This window comes from Somniosus microcephalus, chromosome 8 (genome assembly GCF_052327205.1).
Source record: "Somniosus microcephalus isolate GS21.2 chromosome 8, FLI_Smic_1.0, whole genome shotgun sequence".
Taxonomy (NCBI): domain Eukaryota; kingdom Metazoa; phylum Chordata; class Chondrichthyes; order Squaliformes; family Somniosidae; genus Somniosus; species Somniosus microcephalus.
Window position 1 is genome coordinate 8,336,402 of NC_140994.1, and position 25,362 is coordinate 8,361,763.

General features: G+C 47.9%; 1 protein-coding gene and 1 long non-coding RNA gene across 4 annotated transcripts in view; one reads left to right on the top strand and one right to left on the bottom strand.

Annotated features, from left to right (window-relative positions):
* Positions 1 to 25,362, top strand: part of prom2 (prominin 2) — a 238,101-nt gene that overhangs the window by 18,732 nt on the left and 194,007 nt on the right. For all 3 annotated transcript variants that reach the window (XM_085994192.1, XM_085994191.1, XM_085994190.1), the window contains exon 3: positions 3,797 to 3,852. In XM_085994192.1, the coding sequence (XP_085850318.1) occupies positions 3,797 to 3,852 (56 nt within the window). The remainder of the gene's footprint in view (positions 1 to 3,796; positions 3,853 to 25,362) is intronic.
* LOC147113292 (uncharacterized) overlaps positions 1,236 to 25,362 on the bottom strand; it is a 196,010-nt gene continuing 171,883 nt past the window's right edge. Inside the window, exons 2-3 of the long non-coding RNA XR_015079176.1 lie at positions 2,185 to 2,292; positions 1,236 to 2,045 (exon numbers count right to left, since the gene is read on the bottom strand). This is a non-coding gene — a long non-coding RNA (uncharacterized LOC147113292). The remainder of the gene's footprint in view (positions 2,046 to 2,184; positions 2,293 to 25,362) is intronic.

Genomic DNA, 25,362 nt, shown 5'->3' on the forward strand with positions numbered 1-25,362 from the left:
TGTTATGATCAATGAAACAGGCTGACTTTGGAGCCAAGTGATGACTGGAGTTCTGGAGGTGATCAGTTCCAGACTCTCCCAACTGTTCACAGTATTCATAAATAGTATGGAGGACGGTCTTGTAATAAAATATAAAATTTGGTGATGACACCAAGCTAGGTGGCATGTAGGGGAGATTGATTAGATATGGATAAATGAAGTCGATGGATAAAGGAATGGCAGACGGATTTTAATGTGGAACATGTGAGATGATGCACAGTGGAAGAGGAAGCAGGAAAATCAGAGAGATCCAGTAGCACACAAACTCTGCTCATGATTAACTCAGTCTGTGTGTCACAGTACACACAACACCCCTTTAGTGAAAACATGCAAATAGTGTCTCACCGTAGCCACCAGCCACAGAGCAAAGCATTGTAATAGCAACTCTGGCTCGAACTGTTGGAGATAATTACACCCCTACCCGCTCAACGGGTGAGTGGGGAGTTAAAATCACCCGGGTTATTTACCCGCCCGGATCCCACCGTCTGCGATTTTTACTCAGGCCACTGGATGGGGGTGGGAGTCCTGGTTGACATATGTAGATTGGGGTCCAATTGTTTCTTAATGATTCTAGGGTTTAACCTGTACAAAGCTGCACTCCGCACATTCTCACTCTTTGGGTGAAGGACTTTCTGATGTCCATCGTAAATTTCCCTTTTACTAGTTTGAACTGTGACCCATAGGGCTACTTTCACAGTTTAGTTTGAAATAGTTTTCTAGATCTGTCTATTTGACATTGTTTACTGTCTACCTCAGCACAGTCATTGCTGTTCCAGTACAGCTACAACACTGGCATCTGCCCAAAATGGAAAACTGCCCAGTAATGTCCTGTCCACAAAATGTAGGACAAATCCAACCCGGCCAATTACCGCCCCATCAGTCTACTCTCAATCATCAGCAAAGTGATGGAAGGTGTCGTCGACAGTGCTATCAAGCGGCACTTACTCACCAATAACCTGCACACTGATGCTCAGTTTGGGTTCCGCCAAAGACCACTCGGCTCCCGACCTCATTACAGCCTTGGTCCAAACATGAACTCAAGAGCTGAATTCCAGAGGTGAGGTGAGAGTGACTGCCCTTGACATCAAGGCAGCTTTTGACCGAGTGTGGCATCGAGGATCCGCATGGGGATCGGTGGGGGGGAACTCTCTAGTGGTTGGAGCCATACCTGGTACAAAGGAAGATAATAATAATAATTAATAATAATTCAACTTTATTGTCATTGTACAATGCACAAGTACATGAACAACGAAATGTGATCTTGCAAGCTCCCATGAGTCCAGTACAAATAACATTAACATTAAATGTAAATAGCACCGTCCTGGGAGAAGCAAAGCCGCTGCGTCTGTGTGCGCCGCCATTCCATTTCCACCATTCCTCCTGTCCGACAATCTTCAGCCCAACGCCCGGGCCTGCTCACCAGCCGCCCCCCCCGGGGCTCCTTCCGTGGCCTTCTCACCAACCGCCCCTCCTCGGGGCTCCTTCCGTGACCTTCTGCACCTGGTCTTCCCTGATGGTCACCCCTCCAGGTACTAACCAGGCCTGGCTCTGCTTAGTCTTCCAAGCCTTGCCAGTGACCCTGTCCCTAGTCCTGTGTTGCTTGGAGGCCCGGGACTTCCCATCCCTTTTAATGGCCAGAAGCTTCTCACTTTGCTTGTGCCAAAATGACCTTTATTCCTCACTCCACACCGCTGGCAAACAGCATGAACACCAGTCTCCTGGTTAACTCGATTGAGAGGGAAGCGAGCGAGAGTGTTGGGTGTGTAAATGTTTAGTCCAAGGTGTGTGTGTGTAATTAGTGAAGTACAACTACTCAACGCTGTACACAGTAAACACCCCATCCATCAAATAGAGCCATGCGTAGAATTCCCCTTTTGGATTTGCAAAATAGAATTCCAGTAACTAGGCTGCATCTTCCTCACACCATCATTAGCCTTGTTCTGTAAATCAGTTTCCCTCGATTTTCTTGTTAATTCCTCCTCATTGTCCCTGAGAGCCCTTGTAATCTATAGAAAAAAAATATTATCCTGATCTTTTGCAAAGTAATAAGGAAATTTGATCAACTGATTCAAGTTACAGCTCTTTATGCTGAAAATTGCTGGTTAATTGCTTGGTTACCTCCACACTAGGATACACTGATCTTACCAGTTCTTTTTCACAGACTCTGTAATGTTCCAGTTTTCAATACAATGCACCCTGTTAATGGTACAGCAGGACACAGCTTCTCTCTCTCCCTCTTCACCTTCTTCCTTTCTGAAGATCAGAAGACAAGTCAAGAATGAGAACAGACCAGTCAACCCTCAGTAATTGGCCAAGTTTCATATTTACAGACAGTCAATTTACAATCAGTTTCCTGGTGTTTCATTCGGATTAGTTCGACATTTTTATTCATCGTTATCTGTTAATTCATTGGGGGGAAAATTCAGTTGGTTTGCACCTCCCGTTAGCGCCTTAAGAGGGCGCTAATGGGGCGCAAAGCATCTCGCGCCCAGGCACGGCGATGTTTGCACCGCTCGCGAAATTAACTGGACGTTTTGTGGCAGCGCTAAACACTAGCGCCACGATCTCCTGCGCCGGCAGATCGTGTCGTCAGTCGAGCGTGCAACGCCCCGGTAGCGCCCCGGACCAAATACTGAGTGGCGCCCCCTGCCTTACCGCCTGCCGCTAGCAACGACAGGTTGAGGGGAGCGTTTGGCAGTCAGGAAGGGACTGGGGGAGCGCTATTTAAAGGCGACCCCTTCCTGCCTTTTTTTGTTGGTGACATTTTTGCACCACGCGTTCTGAGAGAGAGAGAGAGAGAGAGAGAGAGAGAGAGACTTCTGGAGAGATTCAACGCTGTGTGAAGGAGTTTTGGGTACTGAGCAGCACTTTGCAGGTTCATTTTGATTTGCCCTTCCTTGTATCGATTTAGAAGAGACTATGGGGGCTGCACTCTGAGCTCTTTCCCCGGGCCTCTCCATTGTTCTTTCCAGCAGATTTGATGTACAGGTCTCTCCAGGCCGAGCTTCAAGGCTGCAATGAGCAGGATGTGGCTGGAGAGCAAAATCAACCCTCCCCTTTAAGAACTGGCCGGCGCCAGTGTGTCTGTGTTCCATTGCTGACTGACATCACATGAGCTTCGCCAGCGCTCTGAGGTAGCGCCTCGCTCCTCTGCCTTTGCGCCTTAAGAGAGGCGTGTAGCGCCTGATTTAGCGCTCCAATCAACTCCAGGGGCGATAAAAGCCAAATTTGCAGTCGGAGGCGATAATTAGCGGCAGGCGCTAAACTTTGCGCACGGCCGATAATCGCGCCCCAAACGGGGCGATACCGAATTTTTCCCCCATTGAGTTTCACCTATGTAGCCAAGATACACACAGCCCATTCTCACTCACACACAGAAGCACATGCATATCTGCACTGAGTCATTCACACTATGAAAGACACACATCACACATAGAATGACAGACACAGATACACAACGTCCCACCTACAATGACAGACACGTGTAATTGTAATAGCCTCTCACACAGAGTCAGTCACAGATAAGCACAGTCCTTTTCTGACTTATCTGTAAAGGTGAACAATAATTCATTGTAAAAAAGCAAAATATTGCGGATGCTGGAAATCTGAAATAAAAACAGTAAATGCTGGAAATACTCAGCAGGTCAGGGCAGCATCTGTGGAGAGAGAAACAGTTAACGTTTCAGGTCGATGACCTTTCGTCATTATTAATAATTAATTATACGTGCTAACAGAGTCTTTTGTTTCTGTTTTGTAGATATAATTAAGTTACTCATAGAAAACACCGAAGTATTACAGGACAACTACACAAAGGTAAGAACAGTGGGACAGTCAGTGAGTTTCAGGCAGGCTAGGTGAATGGGCAATAAGGTGGCAGATGGAGTATAATGTGTTCGTTTTGTGAGGTGGGATGTCTTTTTTTTGATCCCACATACGTTTTAGTGTTTTGATGATCACCATCAGCATATGTACTTGGCAAACCAATAGTTAATATTGCTTATCAACATAAGACATTTCTTACTTTAAAATAACCTGCTGTCATTATCTTTTACGTTTGTACTGAAGTCTTTTACAATTTTCTTTGCATTACGTATTGTCCTAGTATGATACTAACTCTTTAACTGAACCCTATTGATTCTGTGACCAAGTTAGTGTTAGGGGTCAGGGTGTGTCCCATCCCACCTGGTTAGAAACATAGAAGATAGAAGCAGGAGTAGGCCATTCGGCCCCTCGAGCCTGTTCCGCCATTTAATGAGATCATGGCTGATCATAGTTCAGGGGAGTCCTCCTGGTCTCCCGCATATGGGACTCCCAATCTTCCTAAGGAGCCCGCTTTAGGGTCCTTTCTCTATTACCACCAAAATTATGCTTAAAAGATGCTATACCTCGGTTTATCACTGATTCCTCTGCTTCCTCATGGAGTCGCTTCTCACTTGGATCCATGTGTTGTTCTGGAACCTGGAGGGTATGGCCTCCTTGTCTCCCGCCTTCAGCTTGTAGCTGATTTGTATACAACCATGGCCACCTTGTCCGGACAGACACAGGCCTCGTCCTCCCTACAAGCTTTCTTTGTTCAGTATGTAGTGGAGGCCTTGAAACTGATGACCATACTAGCTGTAAGGAAATCCTAAATTGATCAGCATTCTCTTTACTTTTAATTTGAATGCCTCTGACAGGTAGCAGTGTGTTTAACTCTATCCTGATTATATCAAAGTCGGTTTCACCATGGAGAACGTGTCAGTGCCTTGGTGATTTAAAAAGTTGTCTCACTCTCCTGAGCCACATTAGCCATTTCACGTTGCGCTGCTGTCGATAACTGAGCCTGTCTGAGACCCGTTCTTCAGTGCAGAGTCAAGATGCATTCCCGCATGCTGGTTACTTCACACGTAACACATTTACACTTGCACACACACACACACACACACACACACACACACACACACACACCACACACACAGGTATCCCAATATCACGCCACACGTGACATCTGATCCAAGCCATTCTCGGGCTTTCAGGTGATCTTATCAAACATAGAAACATAGAAGATAGGAGCAGGAGTAGGCCATTCGGCCCCTCGAGCCTGCTCCGCCATTCAATACGATCATGGCTGATCATCCAAATTCAGTACCCGGTCCCTGCTTTCTCCCCATACCCCTTGATCCCTTTAGCCTTGAGAAATATATCCAACTCCTTCTTGAATATATTTAATGAATTGGCCTCTACTGCCTTCCGTGGTAGAGAATTCTACAGGTTCACCACTCTCTGGGTGAAGAAATTCCTCCTCATTTCTGTCCTAAATGACTTACCCCTTATCCTTAGACTGTGACCCCTGGTTCTGGACTCCCCGACCATCGGGAACATCCTTCCTGCATCTAGTCTGTCCAGTCCTGTCAGAATTTTATAAGTTTCAATGAGATCCCCTCTCATTCTTCTAAACTCCAGCGAGTACAAGCCCAATCGACCCAATCTCTCCTCATACGTCATTCCTGCCATCCCAGGTGTCAGCCCGGTGAATCTTCGCTGAACTCCTTCCATGGCAAGAACATCCTTCCTCAGATAAGGCGACCAAAACTGCACACAATACTCAAGATGTGGTCTCACCAAGGCCCTGTACAACTGCAGCAAGACATCCTTGTTCCTGTACTCAAACCCTCTCGCTACGAAGGCCAACATATCATTTGCCTTCTTATCCGCCTGCTGCACCTGCATGCTTACCTTCAGTGACTGGTGCACAAGGACACCCAGGTCTAGCTGCACTTCCCCTTCTTCCAATCTATTGCCATTCAGGTAATAATCTGCCTTCCTGTTTTTGCTACCAAAGTGGATAACCTCACATTTATCCACGTTATATTGTATCTGCCATGCTTCTGCCCAATCACCCAACCTGTCCAAATCATCCTGGAGTTTCTCGGCATCCTCCTCACAGCACACACGCCCACCCAGCTTTGTGTCGTCTGCAAATTTGGAGATATTACATCTAGTTCCCTTGTCTAGATCATTAATATATATTGTGAATAGCTGGGGTCCAAGGACCGATCCCTGCGGTACCCCACTAGTCACTGCCTGCCACTCGGACAAAGATCCGTTTATTCCAACTCTTTGCTTTCTGTCTGCCAACCAGTTCTCTACCCAAGTCAGTACCTTGCCCCCAAGCCCATGTGCATTAACTTTACACGCTAATCTCTTATGCGGGACCTTATCGAAAGCCTTCTGAAAGTCCAAATAAACCACATCCACTGGTTCTCCCTTATCTATTTTACCAGTTACAGCCTCAAAAAATTCCAGTAGATTAGTCAAGCACGATTTACCCTATGTAAATCCATGTTGACTTTGTCTGATCCTGTCACTGTTTTCCAAGTGCTCTGCTATTACATCTTTTATAATGGACTCTAGCATTTTCCCCACTACTGATGTCAGGCTTACCGGTCTGTAATTCCCCATTTTCTCTCTACCACCTTTTTGAATAGTGGGGTAACATTAGCTACCCTCCAATCCATGGGTACTGTTCCAGTTTCCATCGAATGTTGGAAGATGATCAGCAATGCATCTACTATTTCTAGGGCCACTTCCTTAAGATCGTGGGGTGTCTGGAGATCTTTGCTCATCTCCCTCTACATGGTCCCGATGTCTCAGGTAGTGGCCAGGCTATCAAATTCAGTTTTCTTATTGTTCAGTATCGGCAATGACACAAACATCTCGAAGAGAAAGCTCATCAATTTGCTACACTTCCCTGACTTTCACAAGAATTTACATTAGTACCAAATTGCACCCAGGTGATTTATATCAATTCATTTAAGAACAATGATTTTAGAGAAATTCCCATTTGATGGTGTAATTTTCCTATTTTCATCTTGTATCCTCACTCACTTCCTCTTGTTCAATTTTGCACAGTATTCACCATTTCATTCATGAGCCTCGGAGGAACTTGACTGTCTAATACAATATTGGCCCAGTAATTCCGTTCCAAACGCGTGAGTACGGTCGGGGTACTCACGCGTCTGGCCGGAGGAAATGCCGGTTTTCAGCATGCACAGCGCATGTGGGGAAAACCGGCATTTCCTGTCCTCTGAACGAAGGGGTTCAGAGGCACAGCACGTGCGACTGCACAGGCAGCGCGTGCGCAGTGAACGTCGTCGATTTCATTCATGGATTCAGTGAGGTTAAGTCCTTACAACTTACGCGTGAAAAAAGCATGTGTAAAGTTGCTCCAGAGGCTGCGGAGGAAGATATATTTTATCGTGGAGCTTCTGAAAGGCAATATTTTTGTTTGGGAAAGGGAGGAAAGTTATTTTAAGAAATGATGAGGTAAGTTTTAAAGTTTAATTGTTTTTTTTTAAACGGGTTTTCAGTACTGTAGGTAGAAGGAGCAATTGTGGCTGTGTGAATTGAATTTGCTGTGCTTAATGTGAAAATGACTGCTCTAAAATGAGTAATGTAACATTTCCAACATTTTTAAGAAAGAAACTGTTCATCAGTAATATATTCTTTTAAGTAATTATGTATGTATGTCCGTATATATTCCTTTACTTATGTGTATGAATGTATGTATTTAATTATGATTTTCCAATAAGTTACTTTCTCTGAAAGTCATAATTAAATACATACATTCATACACATAAGTAAAGGAATATATACATACATATACGCAAAGGAATATATACAGACATACATACATAATTACTTAAAAGAATATATTACTGATGAAAAGTTTCTTTCTTTAAAAATGTTGGAGTCATTTTCACATTTAATAAACACAGCAAATTCAATTCACATAGCCACAATTGCTCCTTCTACCTACAGTACTGAAAACCCGTTTTAAAAAACAAAAATAAACTTTAAAACTTACCTCAGCATTTCTTAAAATAACTTTCCTCCCTTTTCCAAACAAAAATATTGCCTTTCAGAAGCTCCACGATAAAATATATCTTCCTCCGCAGCCTCTGGAGCAACTTTACACATGCTTTTTTTCACGTGTAAGTTGTAAGGACTTAACCTCACTGAAAGCATGAATGAAACCGGCGAATTTTACTGCGCACGCGCTGTCTGTGCAGTTGCACGCGTTCTGCCTCTGAACCCCTTCGTTCAGAGGACAGGAAATGCCGGTTTTCCCCGCATGCGCTGTGCATGCTGAAGACCGGCATTTCCTCCGGCCAGACGCGTGAGTACCCCGACCGTACTCACGCGTTTGGAACGGAATTACTGGGCCAACATTTTACATGTCAATAAAATGAAAAATTTAACAATTGCACGATTTGCCCCCTCGCATCTGCGACTGAGGGTCCAAGGAGGTGCATTGCGCAAGAGGTCATCGTCGTACGTATCCTCACACTGTTCCCTTTCGGGAACTGTATGAAGTGGTGGAAGGATTTCTGGCCACGTTAACGCTCGTTCCGTGACCATAACCATCTTCATACCAGCCATTAGGGTGGTTAGTCCTATGGCGTGAGGGTTTTACGGGCTCCCACAACCCATCTGAGGGGAGGGGGGCCACCCACACCCACGGACGCAAGTATCCCGCTGGATGTCCACCCAGAATTTATAGTTGGAGCTCCGACTCCACTTGCCGGGACTGTCTGGAGCGGGGTTCGAAACCCTACTCCTTCTGGCCCAGCGGCGGGGATGCTTACCGCTACGCAAAAGGCCCACTCCGCGCAAAAGGTGACACCCATACGTTTCCTGCGCCTTTTCCCTCCCCGTGACTGGAGCCCTATGCTGCCACTTGAAAGACCAAGCTATCATCTGTCCTTTTTGCGGCGCCTTGGACTTCTCATTACCAATGATGAGCAGGCGCTGCGCCTCCACCTCGTTGAGGAGATTGCTGAGGTCATCATCAGTTCAATTGTGAGTTCTTTTAATGCCGTGAATTGGGCTCATTCCAGCCATTTCACGTTGCTAATCGGAGTGGGTCTTTGGCGTAGCGGTAGGATCCCCGCCGCTGGGCCAGACGGGGTAGGGTTTCGAACCCCGCTCCAGACAGTCCCGGCAAGTGGAGTCGGAGCTCCGGCTCTAAATTCTGGGTTGACATCCAGTGGGATATTTGCGTCCGTGGGTGTGGGTGGCCCCCCCTCCTCGTATAGCTTGTGGGAGCCCGTAAAACCCTCCCGCCATAGGACTAACCACCCTAATGGCTGGTACAAAGATGGTTATGGTCACGGAATGAGCGTTAATCACGGCCATAAATCCTTCCACCACTTCATACAGTTCCCCAAAGGGAACAGTGTGAAGACACGTATGACGACGACGTTGCTAAATAAATAAATGGAATGAAAAAAATTCTTTCAGTGCTTTTAAAAGTCTTTAAATTGCTTTAATTCTGTTTAAAACTACTTCAGATTCTTCAAAATAATGTAAACATTTTAAAAAGTTTATAAAAGTTACCAAAAGCTTCTTAAAAATACCAAAAACCTATTTAAAATGCTGCTCTACATGTAAAAATGCTTTGCAGCTTGTGAGAAACATTGGGGGCGTGTCCTTTTAAAATGAGACCTCAAGGGGCGTGTCTCACTTGCACTGCGCGCTCCAGGCTTCGCGCTGGCTGCACTCCTGGGCGGCGTGACGTCAGACGCTGCCCGGGAGTCAACATTTTAAAACAGGAATTCCAGGCGTCCCTGAAGCTCAACGGCCGGCGCGTCGGGTAAGTGCACATCGGGGGCTTGCACGCGCGGCAAGCCCCCGACCCGAATTTCTGCCCCATTATCATATTGACCCAGAAATTCAGGTTGGGGGCTTCCCGCGGGTGCAAGCCCCCGACCTGCACTTACCTAGCGCGCCGACCGTTGAGCTGTGGGCCCGCGTGGGATTCCGATCCTGGGCCTCCTCCAACTGCCGGCGCGCAGTGCTTGTGTATCCCAGGGGCGCAGTTAGTTCGATGCGTCCCCTGGGATCATGTGGGCCATGGAGAGCCAATCGGAGCAGGGAATGCTTCATTCATAAGTTTGACAGGAAGACCTGTCAAACCTATAAATACTATAAGCCCCAAAACATCATTAAAACTTCAAATAAAAATTTTTAAAATCACATTTTTAAAATAAACTATAAATTACATGAAATAACTATTTTAAACAATAATTTAAATTTTTGAAAAAATTTATTACATTTTCTAACGGGGCTAAAAATAAACTTACCTACTTTAAAGTATTTAAAAATAATAAATCTGTGGAAAAAATGTTTTAATTTTAATTAATTCACTACTTACCTTGTTAAAAGCAGGCCTTGCACCTGCTTTTTAAAAGTGTAACTGCTGGAGACTTACCCTCCCGGAGAAACCTGCAAAAAAAACGTAAGTTCGATGCGCACGCGCTGCCTCTCCGGCGCACGCGTTCCACCTGTCAACCCCTTCTTTCAGGGGAACGGAAGTGCCGGTTTCCCGCGCATGCGCAGTGCATGCACGAAACTGGCACTTCCATTGGGCCTACGCGTGAGTACCCAATGCGTACTCACCCGTGGAGACCCGAATTTCTGGAACATCTTTAAAACATAGATCAAACATTCCCACTTGGTCCAGGTTCTAACACATTTTGTTTGTTTAATTTTATTTAACTGAACCTCTTCTCAGACCTTTCATTGTCCTAAAAGAACCCGATATAATGTGCCTGAGTCCATTTTTTTCATTTCAAAGAGACAGAAGTGCTCACAATTAGAATTACAGCACAGAAGGAGGCCATTCGGCCCGTCGAGCCCGTGCCGGCTCTCTGCAAGAGCACTTCAGCTACTCCCACTCCCCCACCCTTTCCCCGTAGCCCTGCAAAGCTTATTCCTTCAGGTACTTATCCAACTCCCTTTTGAAAGCCACGATTGAGTCTGCCTCCACCACCCTTTCAGGCAGTGCATTCCAGATCCTAACCACTCGCTGCGTAAAAATGTTTTTCCTCATGTCGCCTTTGGTTCTTCTGCCAATCACCTTAAATCTGTGTCCTCTGGTTCTCGACCCTTCCACCAATGGGAACAGTTTCTCGCTATCTGCTCTGTCCAGACCCCTCATGATTTTGAACACCTCGATCAAATCTCCTCTCAACCTTCTCTGCTCCAAGGAGAACAACCCCAGCTTCTCCAGTCTATCCACATAACTGAAGTCCCTCATCCCTGGAACCATTCTTGTAAATCTTTTCTGCACCCTCTCTAAGGCCTTTGGAGGTAACTTCCATATCTCCCCCTCAAAGCTGGGTGGAAATGTAAGTTGTGAGAAGGATGCAAAGAGGCTTCAAGGGGATATAGACAGGCTAAGTGAGTGGGCAAGAACATGGCAAATGGAGTATAATGTGGAGAAATGTGAAATTATCCACTTTGGTAGGAAAAATAGAAAAGCAGAGTGTTTTTTAAATGGTGAGAGATTGGGAAATGTTGGTGTTCAGAGGGACCTGGGTGTCCTTGTACACGAATCACTGAAAGTTAGCATGCAGGTACAGCAAGTAATTAGGAAAGCAAATGGTATGTTGGCCTTTATTACAAGAGGATTTGAGTATAAGAGTAAAGACGTCTTACTGTAATTATATAGGGCCCTGGTGAGACCACACCTGGAGAATTGTGCACAGTTTTGGTCTCCTTACCTAAGGAAGGATATACTTACCATAGAGGGAGTGCAACGAAGGTTCACCCGACTGGTTCCTGGGATGGGGGGGGATTGTCCTATGAGGAGAGATTGAGTAGACTAGGCCTATATTCCCTAGAGTTTAGAAGAATGAGAGGTGATCTCATTGAAACATACAAAATTCTTACAGGTCTTGACAGGGTAGGTGCAGGGAGGATGTTTCCCCTGGCTGGGGAGTCTAGAACCAGGGGTCACAGTCTCAGAATAAGGGGTCGGCCATTTAGGACTGAGATGAGGAGAAATTTCTTCACTGAGGGTGGTGAATCTTTGGAATTCTCTACCCCAGAGGGCTGTGGAGGCTCAATCGTTGAGAATATTCAAGATAGAGATCGACAGGTTTTTGAATATTAAGGGAATCAAGGGATATGGGGATCGGGCGGGAAAGTGGAGTTGAGGTCGAAGATCAGCCATGATCTTATTGAATGGCGGAGCAGGCTCGAGGGGTCGTATGGCCGACTCCTGCTCCTATTTCTTATGTTCTTACGTTCTTGACACTCTGTCTCGGAAGGGCGAAATCTTAAGTCCAAATCTTCACCATGCTGTGAAATTTGATGTCTGCCAATGCCTGCAGCTAAGTTTTTAACTTCTTAAAACTGCTGGATCTCTTGCTATGCCATCAACCTCCATACGGTCCAGGAAACCGTGGCCCCCTGATTATAAGAACAAAGAGACAGAGAATCCATTGTGGCTCTGCTTCAGAGCCCAAGGGGTTAATTTGTTCATTCATAATTTCCTTCTGTCACCGTGGGGGAAAAAATCCACTTAAATTAAGAAACTTAAATTTAATAATGCCCCGTATAAATTTACATCCAGCAATACAAAAGTGTTTACTTTGTGAATTAAGAAAACAGCTATCAGCGGAAAGGGTTAACTCCTTTGTAGGTTTATAAGAAGGCGGAGCAAAACATTGTCAGACGCCATTGCGTCACTTCACATAAATTTAAGAGAACTTTCCCAAACAATCAATCTTTTCTGCACCCTCTCTAAGGCCTTCACATCCTTCCTAAAGTGTGGTGCCCAGAATTGGACACAATACTCCAGTTGAGGCCGAACCAGTGTTTTATACAGGTTCATCATAATTTCCACACTTTTGTACTCTGTACCTCTATTTATGAAGCCCAGGATCCCGTAAGCCTTTTTAACAGCTTTCTCAACCTGCCCTGCCGCCGAATTGAGTTATTTCTTGGTGCATCTCCAACTGTTGGTTGGTGGTGAATCGATGTTCTGCCTGTAGACAGCACTCAATTCATTTTTTAATCTCTCTGCTTCTGCCTGAAGAGTCTGAACCTTTTTTTAAAAATTCGTTTACCTGGGATGTGGGCGTCGCTGGTAAGGCCGGCATTTATTGCCCATCCCTAGTTGCCCTCGAGAAGGTGGTGGTGAGCCACCTTCTTGAACCGCTGCAGTCCGTGGAGCTACTCTGTTTACTAAATTTCTCATTCGAACTATTTATTATCTGCACCATTGCCATTATGCAGTTGGCCTTTTTTTGCCTTCTTATCTTTTTCATTTCAATTATCGCACTTCATTGTACAGTTTCTATAAGGGTCACTGTTACCCTCCTCAAACAGTCCTTCTCGAGTGTGCTTTTGGACATAACCTTCTGCCCACAACATCCACGATAATATTCCTTTATTATCATTTGCTTGTTTCCTGTTTGGCCCTCTCCTTCTTGGACTCAGCCTTTATTGGAGGGGCTCAGTCTCCAATTACCCCACTTACAACAACCTTTCCCTTTCTAGGATGCCTATAAGAGGTTGAGGACTGTATGATTTTAAGAACATAAGAAACAGGAGCAGGAGCCGGCCATTTGGCCCCTCGAGCCTGCTCCGCCATTCAATAAGATCATGGCTGATCCAATCTTGGCTTCAACTGCACTTTCCCACTCTCTCCCCATAACCCTTGACCCCCCTGTAGATCAAATGTCTGTCAATCTCCGCCTTGAATATATTCACTGACTCCGCCTCCACGGCTCTCTGGGGAAGAGAATTCCACAGATTCACGACCCTCTGAGAGAAGAAATTCCTCCTCATCTCCGTCTTAAATGGGCGACCCCTTATTCTGAAACTATGCCCCCTAGTTCTAGATTCCCCCACAGGGGGAAACATCCTCCCTGCATCTACCTTGTCGAGCCCCCTCAGAATCTTATATGGTTCAATAAGATCACCTCTCATTCTTCTAAACTCCAATGAGTATAGACCCAACCTGCTCAACCTTTCTTCATAAGACAACCCCCTCATCTCCAGAATTAACCTCGTGAACCTTCTCTGCACTGCCTCCAATGCAAGTATATCCCTCCCTAAATATGGAGACCAAAACTGTACGCAGTACTCCAGGTGTGGTCTCACCAGTAGTCTCCCAGCAACTGTCACTTTAGAACACCACACAACTTGTTCTCTGCTGTACTCCCTTATCAAATTGAATACTACTCACCCGTGTATGTGTTCTTTATCCTGAGTCCTGCTGCGTTGCCTTGGTTTGTCGATGGTGGAAGTAGTCTACCTCTTGCCCCAGAGCTCGTTCGCGATTGGGTGAGCCTCGGGCCTCCCAGTTGGGGGGCTGTCAGTTATTTTCCCAGAAAATGGGCCATAACCATAAAAAATAAGATATAGTGACAGGAGTCGGCCATTCGGCCCCTCCAACCTGCTCCGCTGTCCAATAAGATCATGGCTGATCTTCTACATCAACTCCACTTTCCCGCCCAATCCCCATATTACTTGGATTCCCTTAGTGCCCAAAAATCTATCGATCTCGGCCTTGAATATACTCAATGACTGAGCATCCACAGCCCTCTGGGGTAGAGAATTCCAAAGATTTAAATTTCTCCTCATCTCAGTCCTAAATGACCAACTCCTTACTCTGAGACTCTGACCCTTAATTCTAGACTCTCCAGCCCCTTAAGAATTTTATACGTTTCATTGAGATCACATCTCATTCTTCTAAACTCTAGGGAATATAGGCTTCGCCTTCTCATTCTCTCCTCATAGGACAATCTCCCCATCCCAGGAACCAGTCTGGTGAACCTTCATTGCACTCCCTGTATGGCAAGTATATCGTTCCTTAGGTAAGGAGACCAAAACGGTACACAATACTCCAGGTGTGGTCTCACCAGCACCCTATATAGTTGCAGTAAGACGTCTTTAATCTTATACCCAAATCCTTTAGTAATAAAGGCCAACATACCATTGGCTTTCCTAATTGCTTGCTGTACCTGCCTGTTAACTTTCTGTGATTAGTGTACAAGGGCACCCAGGTCCCTCTGAACACCAACATTTCCCAATCTCTCACCAATTAAAAAATATTCTCCTTTTCTATTCTTCCTATCAAAGTGATAACTTCCCAAATTTTCACATTATATTGCATCTGCCATGTTCTTGCCCACTCACTTGCCCTGTCTATATCCCTTTGCAGTCTCTTTGTGTCCTCCTCACAACTTACTTTCCAGCTAGCTTTGTATTGTCAGCAAACTTGAAAACATTGGCCCAGAAATTCGGGTCGGGGGCTCCCCGCGGGTGCAAGCCCCCGACTTGCACTTACCCAGCGCGCCGGCCGTTGAGCTGTGGGCCCGCGTGGGATTCCGATCCTGGGCCTCCTCCAACTGCCGGCGCGCAGTGCTTGTGTATCCCAGGGGCGCAGTTAGTTCGAAGCGTGCCCTGGGATCACGTGGGCCATGGACAGCCAATCGGAGCAGGGAATGCTTCATTCATAAGTTTGACAGGAAGAGCTGTCAAACCTATAAATACTATAAGCTCCAAAACATCACTAAAACTTCAAATAATTTTTTTTTAAAACATCACATTTTTAAAATAACTATAAATTACATGAAATAACTATTTTAAACAATAATTTAAATTTTTGAAAAAATTAAATACATTTTCTAACAGGGCTAAAAATAAACTTACCTTTCTTTAAAGTATTTAAAAATAATAAACCTGTGGAAAAAATGTTTTAATTTTAATTAATTCACCACTTACCTTGTTAAAAGTAGGCCTTGCTCCTGCTTTTTAAAAGTGTAACTCCTGGAGACTTACCCTCCCGGAGAAACTTGCAAAAAAAATGTAAGTTCGATGTGCACGCGCTGCCTCTCCGGCGCACGCGTTCCACCTCTCAACCCCTTCTTTCAGGGGAACGGAAGTTCCGGTTTCCCGCGCATGCGCAGTGCATGCACGAAACCGGCACTTTTGTTGGGCCTACGCGTGAGTACCCAGCGCGTACTCACCCGTGGGGACCCGAAGTTCTGGGCCCTTATACTTGGTCCCCTCATCTAAGTCAGTAATATATTTTGTAAGTAGCTGAGGCCCAAGCACTGATCCTTGCGGTGCCCCACTAGTTACAACCTGCCAACCCAAAAATGTCCCGTTTATTCCTACTCTCTGTTTTCTGTCCATTAACCAATCCTCAATCCATGCTAGCATATTACCCCCAATCCCATGAGCCCTAACTTTGTGTAATAACCTCTTGTGTGTCACCTTATCGAATGCTTTTTGAAAATCCAAATACACCACATCCACTGGTTCCCCCTTATCTATTCTGCTAGTTATACCCTTAAAAAACAAATTTGTCAAACACGATTTCCCTTTCATAAATCCGTGCTGATTCTGCCCAATCATATTATGATTTTCTCAGTGCCCTGTTACCACGTCCCTAATAATAGATTCTAGCACTTTCTACCTCAACGCCTCTGTTTCTGTGTAAGGCTTTGAGAATCCGTGACGTCCTTTCACCGCTCCTTCACATTGTCTTTCTCTAAGCCCAGCAAACAGAAACTGAACACGATACTACCCAGGAGGTCTCCTTGATACTCCATAGAGCGCCGGTAATATTTCCGTGGATTCAGAGTCTGTGCCTCTGTTTACACACCAACACTTCTCATTAGCAACCGTTGCTTTACCAGAAACAAGATAACAATTTCAAACAATGTCTCTCTGATTCTGCTCACCCTATTCAACTGTCTGTGCATCAATTGCACTAATGTATCTGTGCTGTTGCTCATCGTGACTCTGATCTTTTATAAGGACACATGCAATGCCTTGTAGTATTACCAGGAGTGGTGATTTACCAGCATTAAGGGCCGTGGGTATGATTGTGTAGTCATGGTGTTGCAGTAGTGCTCAGAGATGATCAAAACCATGGGGAATTGGGAACGGTCACTTTTAGATAAACCCAACTGACCCGCCAATAACCTTCAAGGAAGGGAACCTCACGCCCACTACCCAGTCTGACGCAACCACATTGCCTAGTAAACTTGAAGGAATTCATTAAGAGGCTATTCAATGGATGAATTTAATTGTGTTGTTTTAAAAAAAAAAATTATTCTGGGGATGTGAGGGTCGCTGGCGAGGCCGGCATTTATTGCCCATCCCTAGTTGCCCTGAGAAGGTGATGGTGGTCTCCGTAAACTTGAGGTCATCCAAAACTCTGCTGCCCGTGTCCTAACTCGCACCAAGTCCCGTTCACCCATCACCCCTGTGCTCACTGCCCCGTGTCCTAACTCACACCAAGTCCCGTTCACCCATCACCCCCTGTGCTCACTGCCCCGTGTCCTAACTCACACCCAGTCCCATTCACCCATCACCCCCTGTGCTCACTGCCCCGTGTCCTAACTCGCACCCAGTCCCGTTCACCCATCACCCCCTGTGCTCACTGCCCCGTGTCCTAACTCGCACCAAGTCCCGTTCACCCATCACCCTCTGTGCTCACTGCCTCGTGTCCTAACTCACACCCAGTCCCGTTCACCTATCACCCTCTGTGCTCACTGCCTCGTGTCCTAACTCACACCCAGTCCCGTTCACCCATCACCCCCTGTGCTCACTGCCCCGTGTCCTAACTCACACCCAGTCCCGTTCACCCATCACCCCCTGTGCTCACTGCCCCGTGTCCTAACTCACACCCAGTCCCGTTCACCCATCACCCTCTGTGCTCACTGCCTCGTGTCCTAACTCACACCCAGTCCCGTTCACCCATCACCCCCTGTGCTCACTGCCCCGTGTCCTAACTCACACCCAGTCCCGTTCACCCATCACCCCCTGTGCTCACTGCCTCGTGTCCTAACTCACACCCAGTCCCGTTCACCCATCACCCCCTGTGCTCACTGCCCCGTGTCCTAACTCGCACCAAGTCCCATTCACCCATCACCCCCTGTGCTCACTGCCCCGTGTCCTAACTCGCACCCAGTCCCGTTCACCCATCACCCCCTGTGCTCACTGCCCCGTGTCCTAACTCGCACCCAGTCCCGTTCACCCATCACCCCTGTGCTCACTGCCCCGTGTCCTAACACACACCCAGTCCCGTTCACCCATCGCCCCCTGTGCTCACTGCCCCGTGTCCTAACACACACCCAGTCCCGTTCACCCATCGCCCCCTGTGCTCACTGCCCCGTGTCCTAACTCACACCCAGTCCCGTTCACCCATCACCCCTGTGCTCACTGACCTACATTGGCTCCCGGTCCGGCAACGCCTCGATTTTAAAATTCTCATCCTTCTTTCCAAATCCCTCCATGGCCTCACCCCTCCCTATCTCTGTAATCTCCTCCAGCCCCACAACCAATGTTCCCTATAAGGTGCACGACCGCACCGCTCTGCTGGTCCTGCGGAGCCCCGGACCGGCTTTTTCAATGCAAAGTTTTGCGCATGTGAATGGGCCGCGCACGCAAAATAAAATACGAAGGAACATTGCCTACAACTCCCCCCCCGCCCGAGATCTTGTGCATCCCCGATTTCCATCTCTCCACCATTGGCGGCCGTGTCTTCAGCCGTCTGGGCCCTAAGCTCTGGAATTCCCTCCCTAAATCCCTCTCCTCTCCTCCTTGAACGCACTCCTTAAAACCTAAATTTTCACCTGTCCTAATATCTCCTTATGTGGCTGGGTGTCAAATTTTTGTTTGATAATCGCTCCTGTGAAGCACCATTTTACTACATTAAAGGCGCTATATAAATGTTGTTGCTAGTGGGTTGCTCAACCACTTCAAAGGGAAGCTAAGAGTCAACCACAGAGTCACACATAGAAAGTTTGCAGATGATAATAAAGTCGGCTGTGTGGTTGATACTGAAGAAGAAAGCTGTAGACTGCAGGAAGATATCAATAAATTGGTCAGGTGGGCAGAACAGTGGCAAATGGAATTCAATCCGGAGAAGTGTGAGGTAATGCATTTGGGGAGGGCTAACAAAGAAAGGGAATACACAATAAATGGTAGGACACTGAGTAGTGTAGAGGAACAAAGGGACCTTGGAGTGCATGTCCACAGATCCCTGAAGGTAGCAGGCCAAGTAGATAAGGTGCTTAAGAAGGCATACGGAATGCTTGCCTTTATTAGCTGTGGCATAGAATATAAGAGCAGGGGGGTTATGCTTCAACTGTATAAAACACTAGTTAGGCCTCAGCTAGAGTACTGCGTGCAGTTCTGGTCACCACATTACAGGAAAGATGTGATTGCACTGGAGAGGGTACAGAGGAGATTTACAAGGATGTTGCCGGGAGTAGAGAATCTTAGCTATGAGGAAAGACTGGATAGGCTGGGTCTGTTTTCCTTGGAACAGAAGAGGCTGAGAGGAGACCTTATTGAGGTGCATAAAATTATGAGGGGCATAGATAAAGTGGCTAGAAAGGACCTATTTCCCTTAGCAGAGGGGTCAAAAACCAGGGGGCACAGATTTAAAGTAATTGGTGGAAGATTTAGAGGGGATTTGAGGGGAAATTTCTTCACCCAGAGGGTTGTGGGGGTCTGGAACTCGCTGCCTGAAAGGGTGGTAGAGGCAGGAACCCTAACCACATTTAAAAAGTACTTGGATGTGCACTTGGGATGCTGTAACCTGCAGGGCTACGGACCAAGAGCTGGGAAGTGGGATTTGGCTGGATGGCTCTTTGTTGGCCGGCGCGGACACGATGGGCCGAATGGCCTCCTTCCGTGCTATAACTTTCTATGATTCTATGAGGTCAGACTGGGTAAGGACAGCAGGTTTCCCTCCCTACAGGGCATTAGAGAGCCAGTCGGGTTTTTACAACAATCCCACAGCTTCATGGTCCCTTTTACTGAGACCGGCTTTTTATTTTAAATAGAATTCAAATTTTCTAACTGCCACCATGGGATTTAAACTCATAGTTCTGATCATTAACCTAGTTCCTTTGGATTACTAGTCCAGTAACATAACCATTACACTACCCTCCATTTCACACAAACGTTGTGAAATATGTCATTTTGCAGGAATTAACGAATTCCAACGAATAACGGAGATCGACACAAGAGAACAATTAAACAGGTCTTTACTCAACGGAGCTGCCACGAGGACTGCCCTGGGCAGCCCCGTGGTTTACGACGTGACGTCATCGCATTTTCCCGCGCTCTTAAAGGGGTCACTCACCGTACATGCAAACTCTATATACAAAACACAGTAATGCCTAACACAATGGTACAGGTTTAGGCTGGTGTTAGAATATCGTTAAAGAGAATTATAAACAGTTAGCCAGAGTCATTCAGCGGTTCTGCCACATGCGCCCCCCCACAGAATTCGCTTTAACAGACAAAGTCAAACGGTGAGGGGGTCTGACGAGCCTGTCAGAATGACTCCTGTACTCTCGAGGCGGAGGCTGCTGGGCGGCTGGCAGTCTGGCGGGCGGTCGCACTTGGTCTGCCGTAACAACGATGGGTGGCCGACCCCGTCTCGGCGGTTGTGCTGTCTCGATGGGGCGGTCGAGGTCCAAATGTGCTGGCTTTAAGCGGTCGACCGAAATGTGGTCCGGTTTACCACCGACATCTACCGTGAAGGTTTTGTCCCCTGCTTCCAACACGCGGAAGGGACCGGTATATGGGGCCTTGAGCAGATCCCTATGTGCGTCATGGCGAATAAAAATGTATTCAGCCTTGTGAAGCTTCGTGGGAACGTGTGGCCTCTGCAGCCCGTGGTGCGAAGTGGGCACCGGTGCGAAACATCTGGCCGCCTCTTGGTAACTAGCAAGCTGGGCAGACGTGGACCAGGGCTCCGTCGATGTTGGTAGAAAGTCCCCTGGGAGTCGCAGCGGCTAACCATACACAAGCTCCACTGATGAAGAGTGAAAGTCTTCTTTGGGGGCCGTGCGAAGGCCCAACAGGACCCACGGTAGCTTGTCTGCCCATCCAGCGTCCTGGAGGCTGGCCCTCAGGGCGGCTTTCATTGACCAGTGGAAGCGTTCGCAGAGGCCATTCGCCTGTGGGTGGTAGGCTGTGGTGTGGTGTAATTTGACACCGAGTCCTTGGGCCACTGCATTCCAGAGTTCGGAGGAAAACTGCGGTCCCCTGTCTGACGAAATATCTGCGGGCACTCCGAAACTGGTGATCCAGGAGGAAATGAATGCCCTGGCCACGTCCGCCGAAGTAGTGGATGACAGGGGGACCACCTCCGGCCATCTAGTGGTGCGGTCAACCATGGTCAGGATGTGTGAAAAACCATGGGAGGGTGGGAGTGGTCCTACCAGGTCCATGTTGACATGGTCAAAACGTCGCTCCGGAACTGTGAAGGTGGCCAACGGAGCTTTGATGTGGCGCTGTACCTTGGCCTTTTGGCAGACCACGCAGGTGTTGGCCCAGTCACAGACATCGTTATGCATGCCATGTCATACAAATTTCGCTGACATCAGTTTCTGAGAGGCCTTCATTCCTGGGTGTGACAACCCATGTATGGCGTCGAACACTTTGCGGCGCCAGACGACCGGCACGACAGGGCGAGGATCCTGTACGGAGACGTCACACAACAGCGTGGTACCTGCCGAATGGAACTTGATGTCGGCCAACTGGAGGCCAGTGATGGCCGTTCGGTAAGCTTGGACTTCCGGGTCTGAGGCTTGGTCCGCTGCCATGAGGGCGTAGTCGATGCCCAAATGAACCGTATTGACGATCGCGCGGGAGAGGCAGTCTGCCGCCAGGTTGTCCTTACCGGCCACGTGCTGTATATCCGTGGTGAATTCGGATATGTAGGTCAGTTGACGCTGCTGTCGGGCTGACCACGGTTCAGCGGTCTTGGCCATTGCAAAGGTTAGCGGCTTATGGTCCACAAAGGCGGTGAAAGGACGTCCTTCCAGTAGGAACTGAAAATGGCGGATGGCCAGAAAAAGGGCGAGCAACTCCCGGTCGAACGTGCTATATGCTCTCTCGTTCTGCCGTAGTTGACGGCTGAAGAATGCCAATGGCTGCCACGTCCCGTTCACCCACTGCTGTTGCACGGTACCGACTGCATAGTCTGACGCGTCGGTAGTGAGGGCGATGGTGGCTCCTGGCAGCGGGTGCGCCAGCATAGTCGCGTTGGCTAAGGCGCTTTTGGTGTCGGCGAACGCCCAGGCCATGTCATCTGTCCAGTCTACCGGGCTCTTGCCAGTCTTGCCCTTGAGGGCCTCGTACAGGGGCTGCATGAGTAGTGCCGCCTTAGGCACGAAACGGTGGTAAAAGTTTATCATGCCTAGGAATTCCTGCAGGGCCTTTACGTTCTGTGGGCGTGGAAAGGATGTCACCGCCTCTACTTTCGAAGGTTCAGGAACCGCTCCCTCTGAGGTGATGCGATGCCCCAGGAAGTCAATTTGGTGCAGGCCAAACTGACACTTGGCCGGGTTGATAATCAGGCCGTGTTGGCTGAGGTGTCGAAAAAGGGTACGTAGGTGACACGTATGCTCTTCCTTAGTAGGACTGGCAATTAGAATATCATCCAGGTAGACGAAGAGGAACTTGAGGTCCTGCAGCACGGAGTCCATCAGGCGTTGGAAAGCCTGGGCGGCGTTCTTTAACCCAAACGGCATTCGTAAAAACTCGAAGAGGCCGAATGGGGTGATGACTGCGGTCTTCTGGACGTCTTGTGGATGAACTGGGACCTGGTGGTAGCCCCGGACGAGGTCGACTTTTGAGAACACGGTGTTCCCTGCCAAATGGGCAGAGAAATCCTGGATGTGGGGGATCGGGTACCGATCAGGAGTGGTGGCGTCGTTGAGGCGTCGATAGTCGTCGCATGGCCGCCATCCGCCGCCAGGCTTCGGGACGATATGGAGGGGTGAAGACCAGGGACTATTCGACCAGCGAATAATCCCTAACCGTTCCATGGTTGCGAACTCCACCTTTGCGACCGCCAGCTTGCCAGGTTCCAGGCACCGGGCCCGCGCGTAGACTGGGGGGCCGTTGGTGGTGATGTGGTGTTCCACACCATGTTTCGTGGCTGTGGAGGAGAACGTGGGTCTTGTCAGGTCGGGGAATTCGCCGAGCAGGCGAGCGAACTCATCAGGAGTCGGGAACGCACAGGAGACGGTGCGCGACGTAGTGTTACTGCGGTAACACGGAAGAGAATTAAAAGTTGCTGCGTTGATCAGCCGCCGGTTCCTAACGTCAACCAGGAGGCCGTTGGCGCACAGGAAATCCGCGCCGAGGAGGGGCTGGGAAACTCTGGCCGTAACAAACTCCCAGTGAAAACGTTGCCCCCCGAGGCACACCTCCACTCGCCGTCTGCCGAAGGTCCGAATTGTTCCGCCATTGGCCGCTTCAAGGGTGGGGCCGTGATTCCCCGTCTGCACATCGAGGGTGGACGTGGGTAAAATGCTGCACTGCGCTCCGGTGTCGCACAGAAAACGACGACCGGAGAGAGTATCAGTGATGAACAGCAATTTTCCCGCGTTGCCCATCGCCATCGCGGCCGCGGGGTGCCCATTAGGCCCGTTCCTCGGTGGTTGCAGTGTCAGTTGTTGTTTGTTTTTTGGGGGGAAAACTGCAGGGAGGGCGGCAATGCTTTGCCTTCGCGCCGAACTGCACGTGGTAGAAACACAGCCCAGCAGGCTGACGAGCTGGGGCGGCGTCTGCGGGGGATGGGTGCCTCGTGGCGTCGCAGTACTGCCGAGTTACAGCGAAAATTTTGTCAGCCTCCGCAGCGAGTATTGCGCAGTCTTCAGTTTCAGATCTGGCCAGGGCAGTCTGTACCTGTTCAGGCAGTTGGCTGAGGAAAATCTCGCAGAATAGGAAACATTCCCGTTCTGAGCCCAGGAGTGTGAGCATTTGGCTCATCAACTCTGAAGGCTTGGAGTCCCCGAGCCCAGGCCTAGCGAGTAATTGGCGGGCGCGCTCTGATTTTGTGAGCCCGAAAACCTGCAGTAACCGCACTTTGAGGGTTTCATACTTGCACTCCGTTGGGGGGTTTTTGAGGAGGCTGACGATCCGAGAGGCGGTAGAGCTGTCGAGTGCGGAGACCACGTAAAGATACTTGGTCTGAACCGCATCGATGTTCCTCAGGGCGAACTGGGCCTCGACCTGAATAAACCACGAGGGCGCTTGCTGCTCCCAGAACTGCGGTAGCTTCAGCGAAACGGCGTTTGCTTCCATGCTGTGCTCTTTTGTGAAAACGTTCACAAAAACGGGGTCACCAATGTTGGAATTAACGAATTCCAACGAATAACGGAGATCGACACAAGAGAACAATTAAACAGGTCTTTACTCAACGGAGCTGCCACGAGGACTGCCCTGGGCAGCCCCGTGGTTTACGACGTGACGTCATCGCGTTTGCCCGAGTTTTCCCGCGCTCTTAAAGGGGCCACTCCCCGTGCATGCAAACTCTATATACAAAACACAGTAATGCCTAACACAATGGTTCAGGTTTAGGCTGGTGTTAGAACATCGTTAAAGAGAATTATATACAGTTAGCCAGAGTCATTCAGTAGTTCTGCCACAATTTAATTTTTTTTAAATGTTGTTTAAAACCAGAAGCCAAAAGGACAAAAGCCTTTTGAATAATTTGGTTGGTTCATCAGAAACACTGTTGTCGGCAACTGTTTACATAGAGAAATATTACACAGGATTACATCGGATACACGGCACAGAAACAGGCCATTCGGCCCAACCAGTCCATGCCGGTGTTTATGCTCCACTCGAGCCTCCTCCCGTCTTTCCTCATCTAAATCTATCAGCATAACCCTCTATTCCCTTCTCCCTCATATGTTTGTCCAGCCTCCCCTTTAAATCCATCTATACCATTCGCCTCAACCACTCCCTGTGGGAGCGAGTTCCACATTCTCACCACTCTCTGGGTAAAGAAGTTTCTTCTGAATTCCCTATTGGATTTCTTGGTGACTATCTTATATTGATGGCCTCTAGTTTTGCTCTTCCCCACAAGTGGAAACATTCTCTCTGTATCCACTCTATCAAAACCTTTCATAATTTTAAAGACCTCTATTAGGTCACCCCTCAGCCTTCTTTTTTCAAGAGAAAAGAGACCCAGCCTGTTCATCCTTCCCTGATATGTATACCCTCGCATTTCTGGTATCATCCTTGTAAATCTTCTCTGCACCCTCTCCAGTGCCTCTATATCCTTTTTATAACATGGCGAGCACAACTGTACGCAGTACTCCAAGTGTGGTCTAACCAAGGTTCGATACAGGTTTAGCATAACTTCCCTACTTTTCAATATCATTATCTTCATAGACAGTTTCAGTGCTAAATGTTGACATAAAATCGTCAAAAATCAGAACAACAGGTTTGTGCACGAGAACTGTTTGCATACCCAATATTTTTAATAATAGATGGATTATGACCATCTTCTGTTGCACCACATTGAATCCATTCGGAAACAAATGTGATCTTCCTGCTGCCGACATCTCTGTAGAGGGAAGTGGATTCGACTGAACTGCTTCCTATCTCCCCCCCCCCCCACCCCGCACAATGTCCTCTTTTCCTCACCTCCTCCTCTGAAGATGCTTACCTGGAATTACTCCGGGGGATTCCCCAATGTGAGACAGGTGCAAC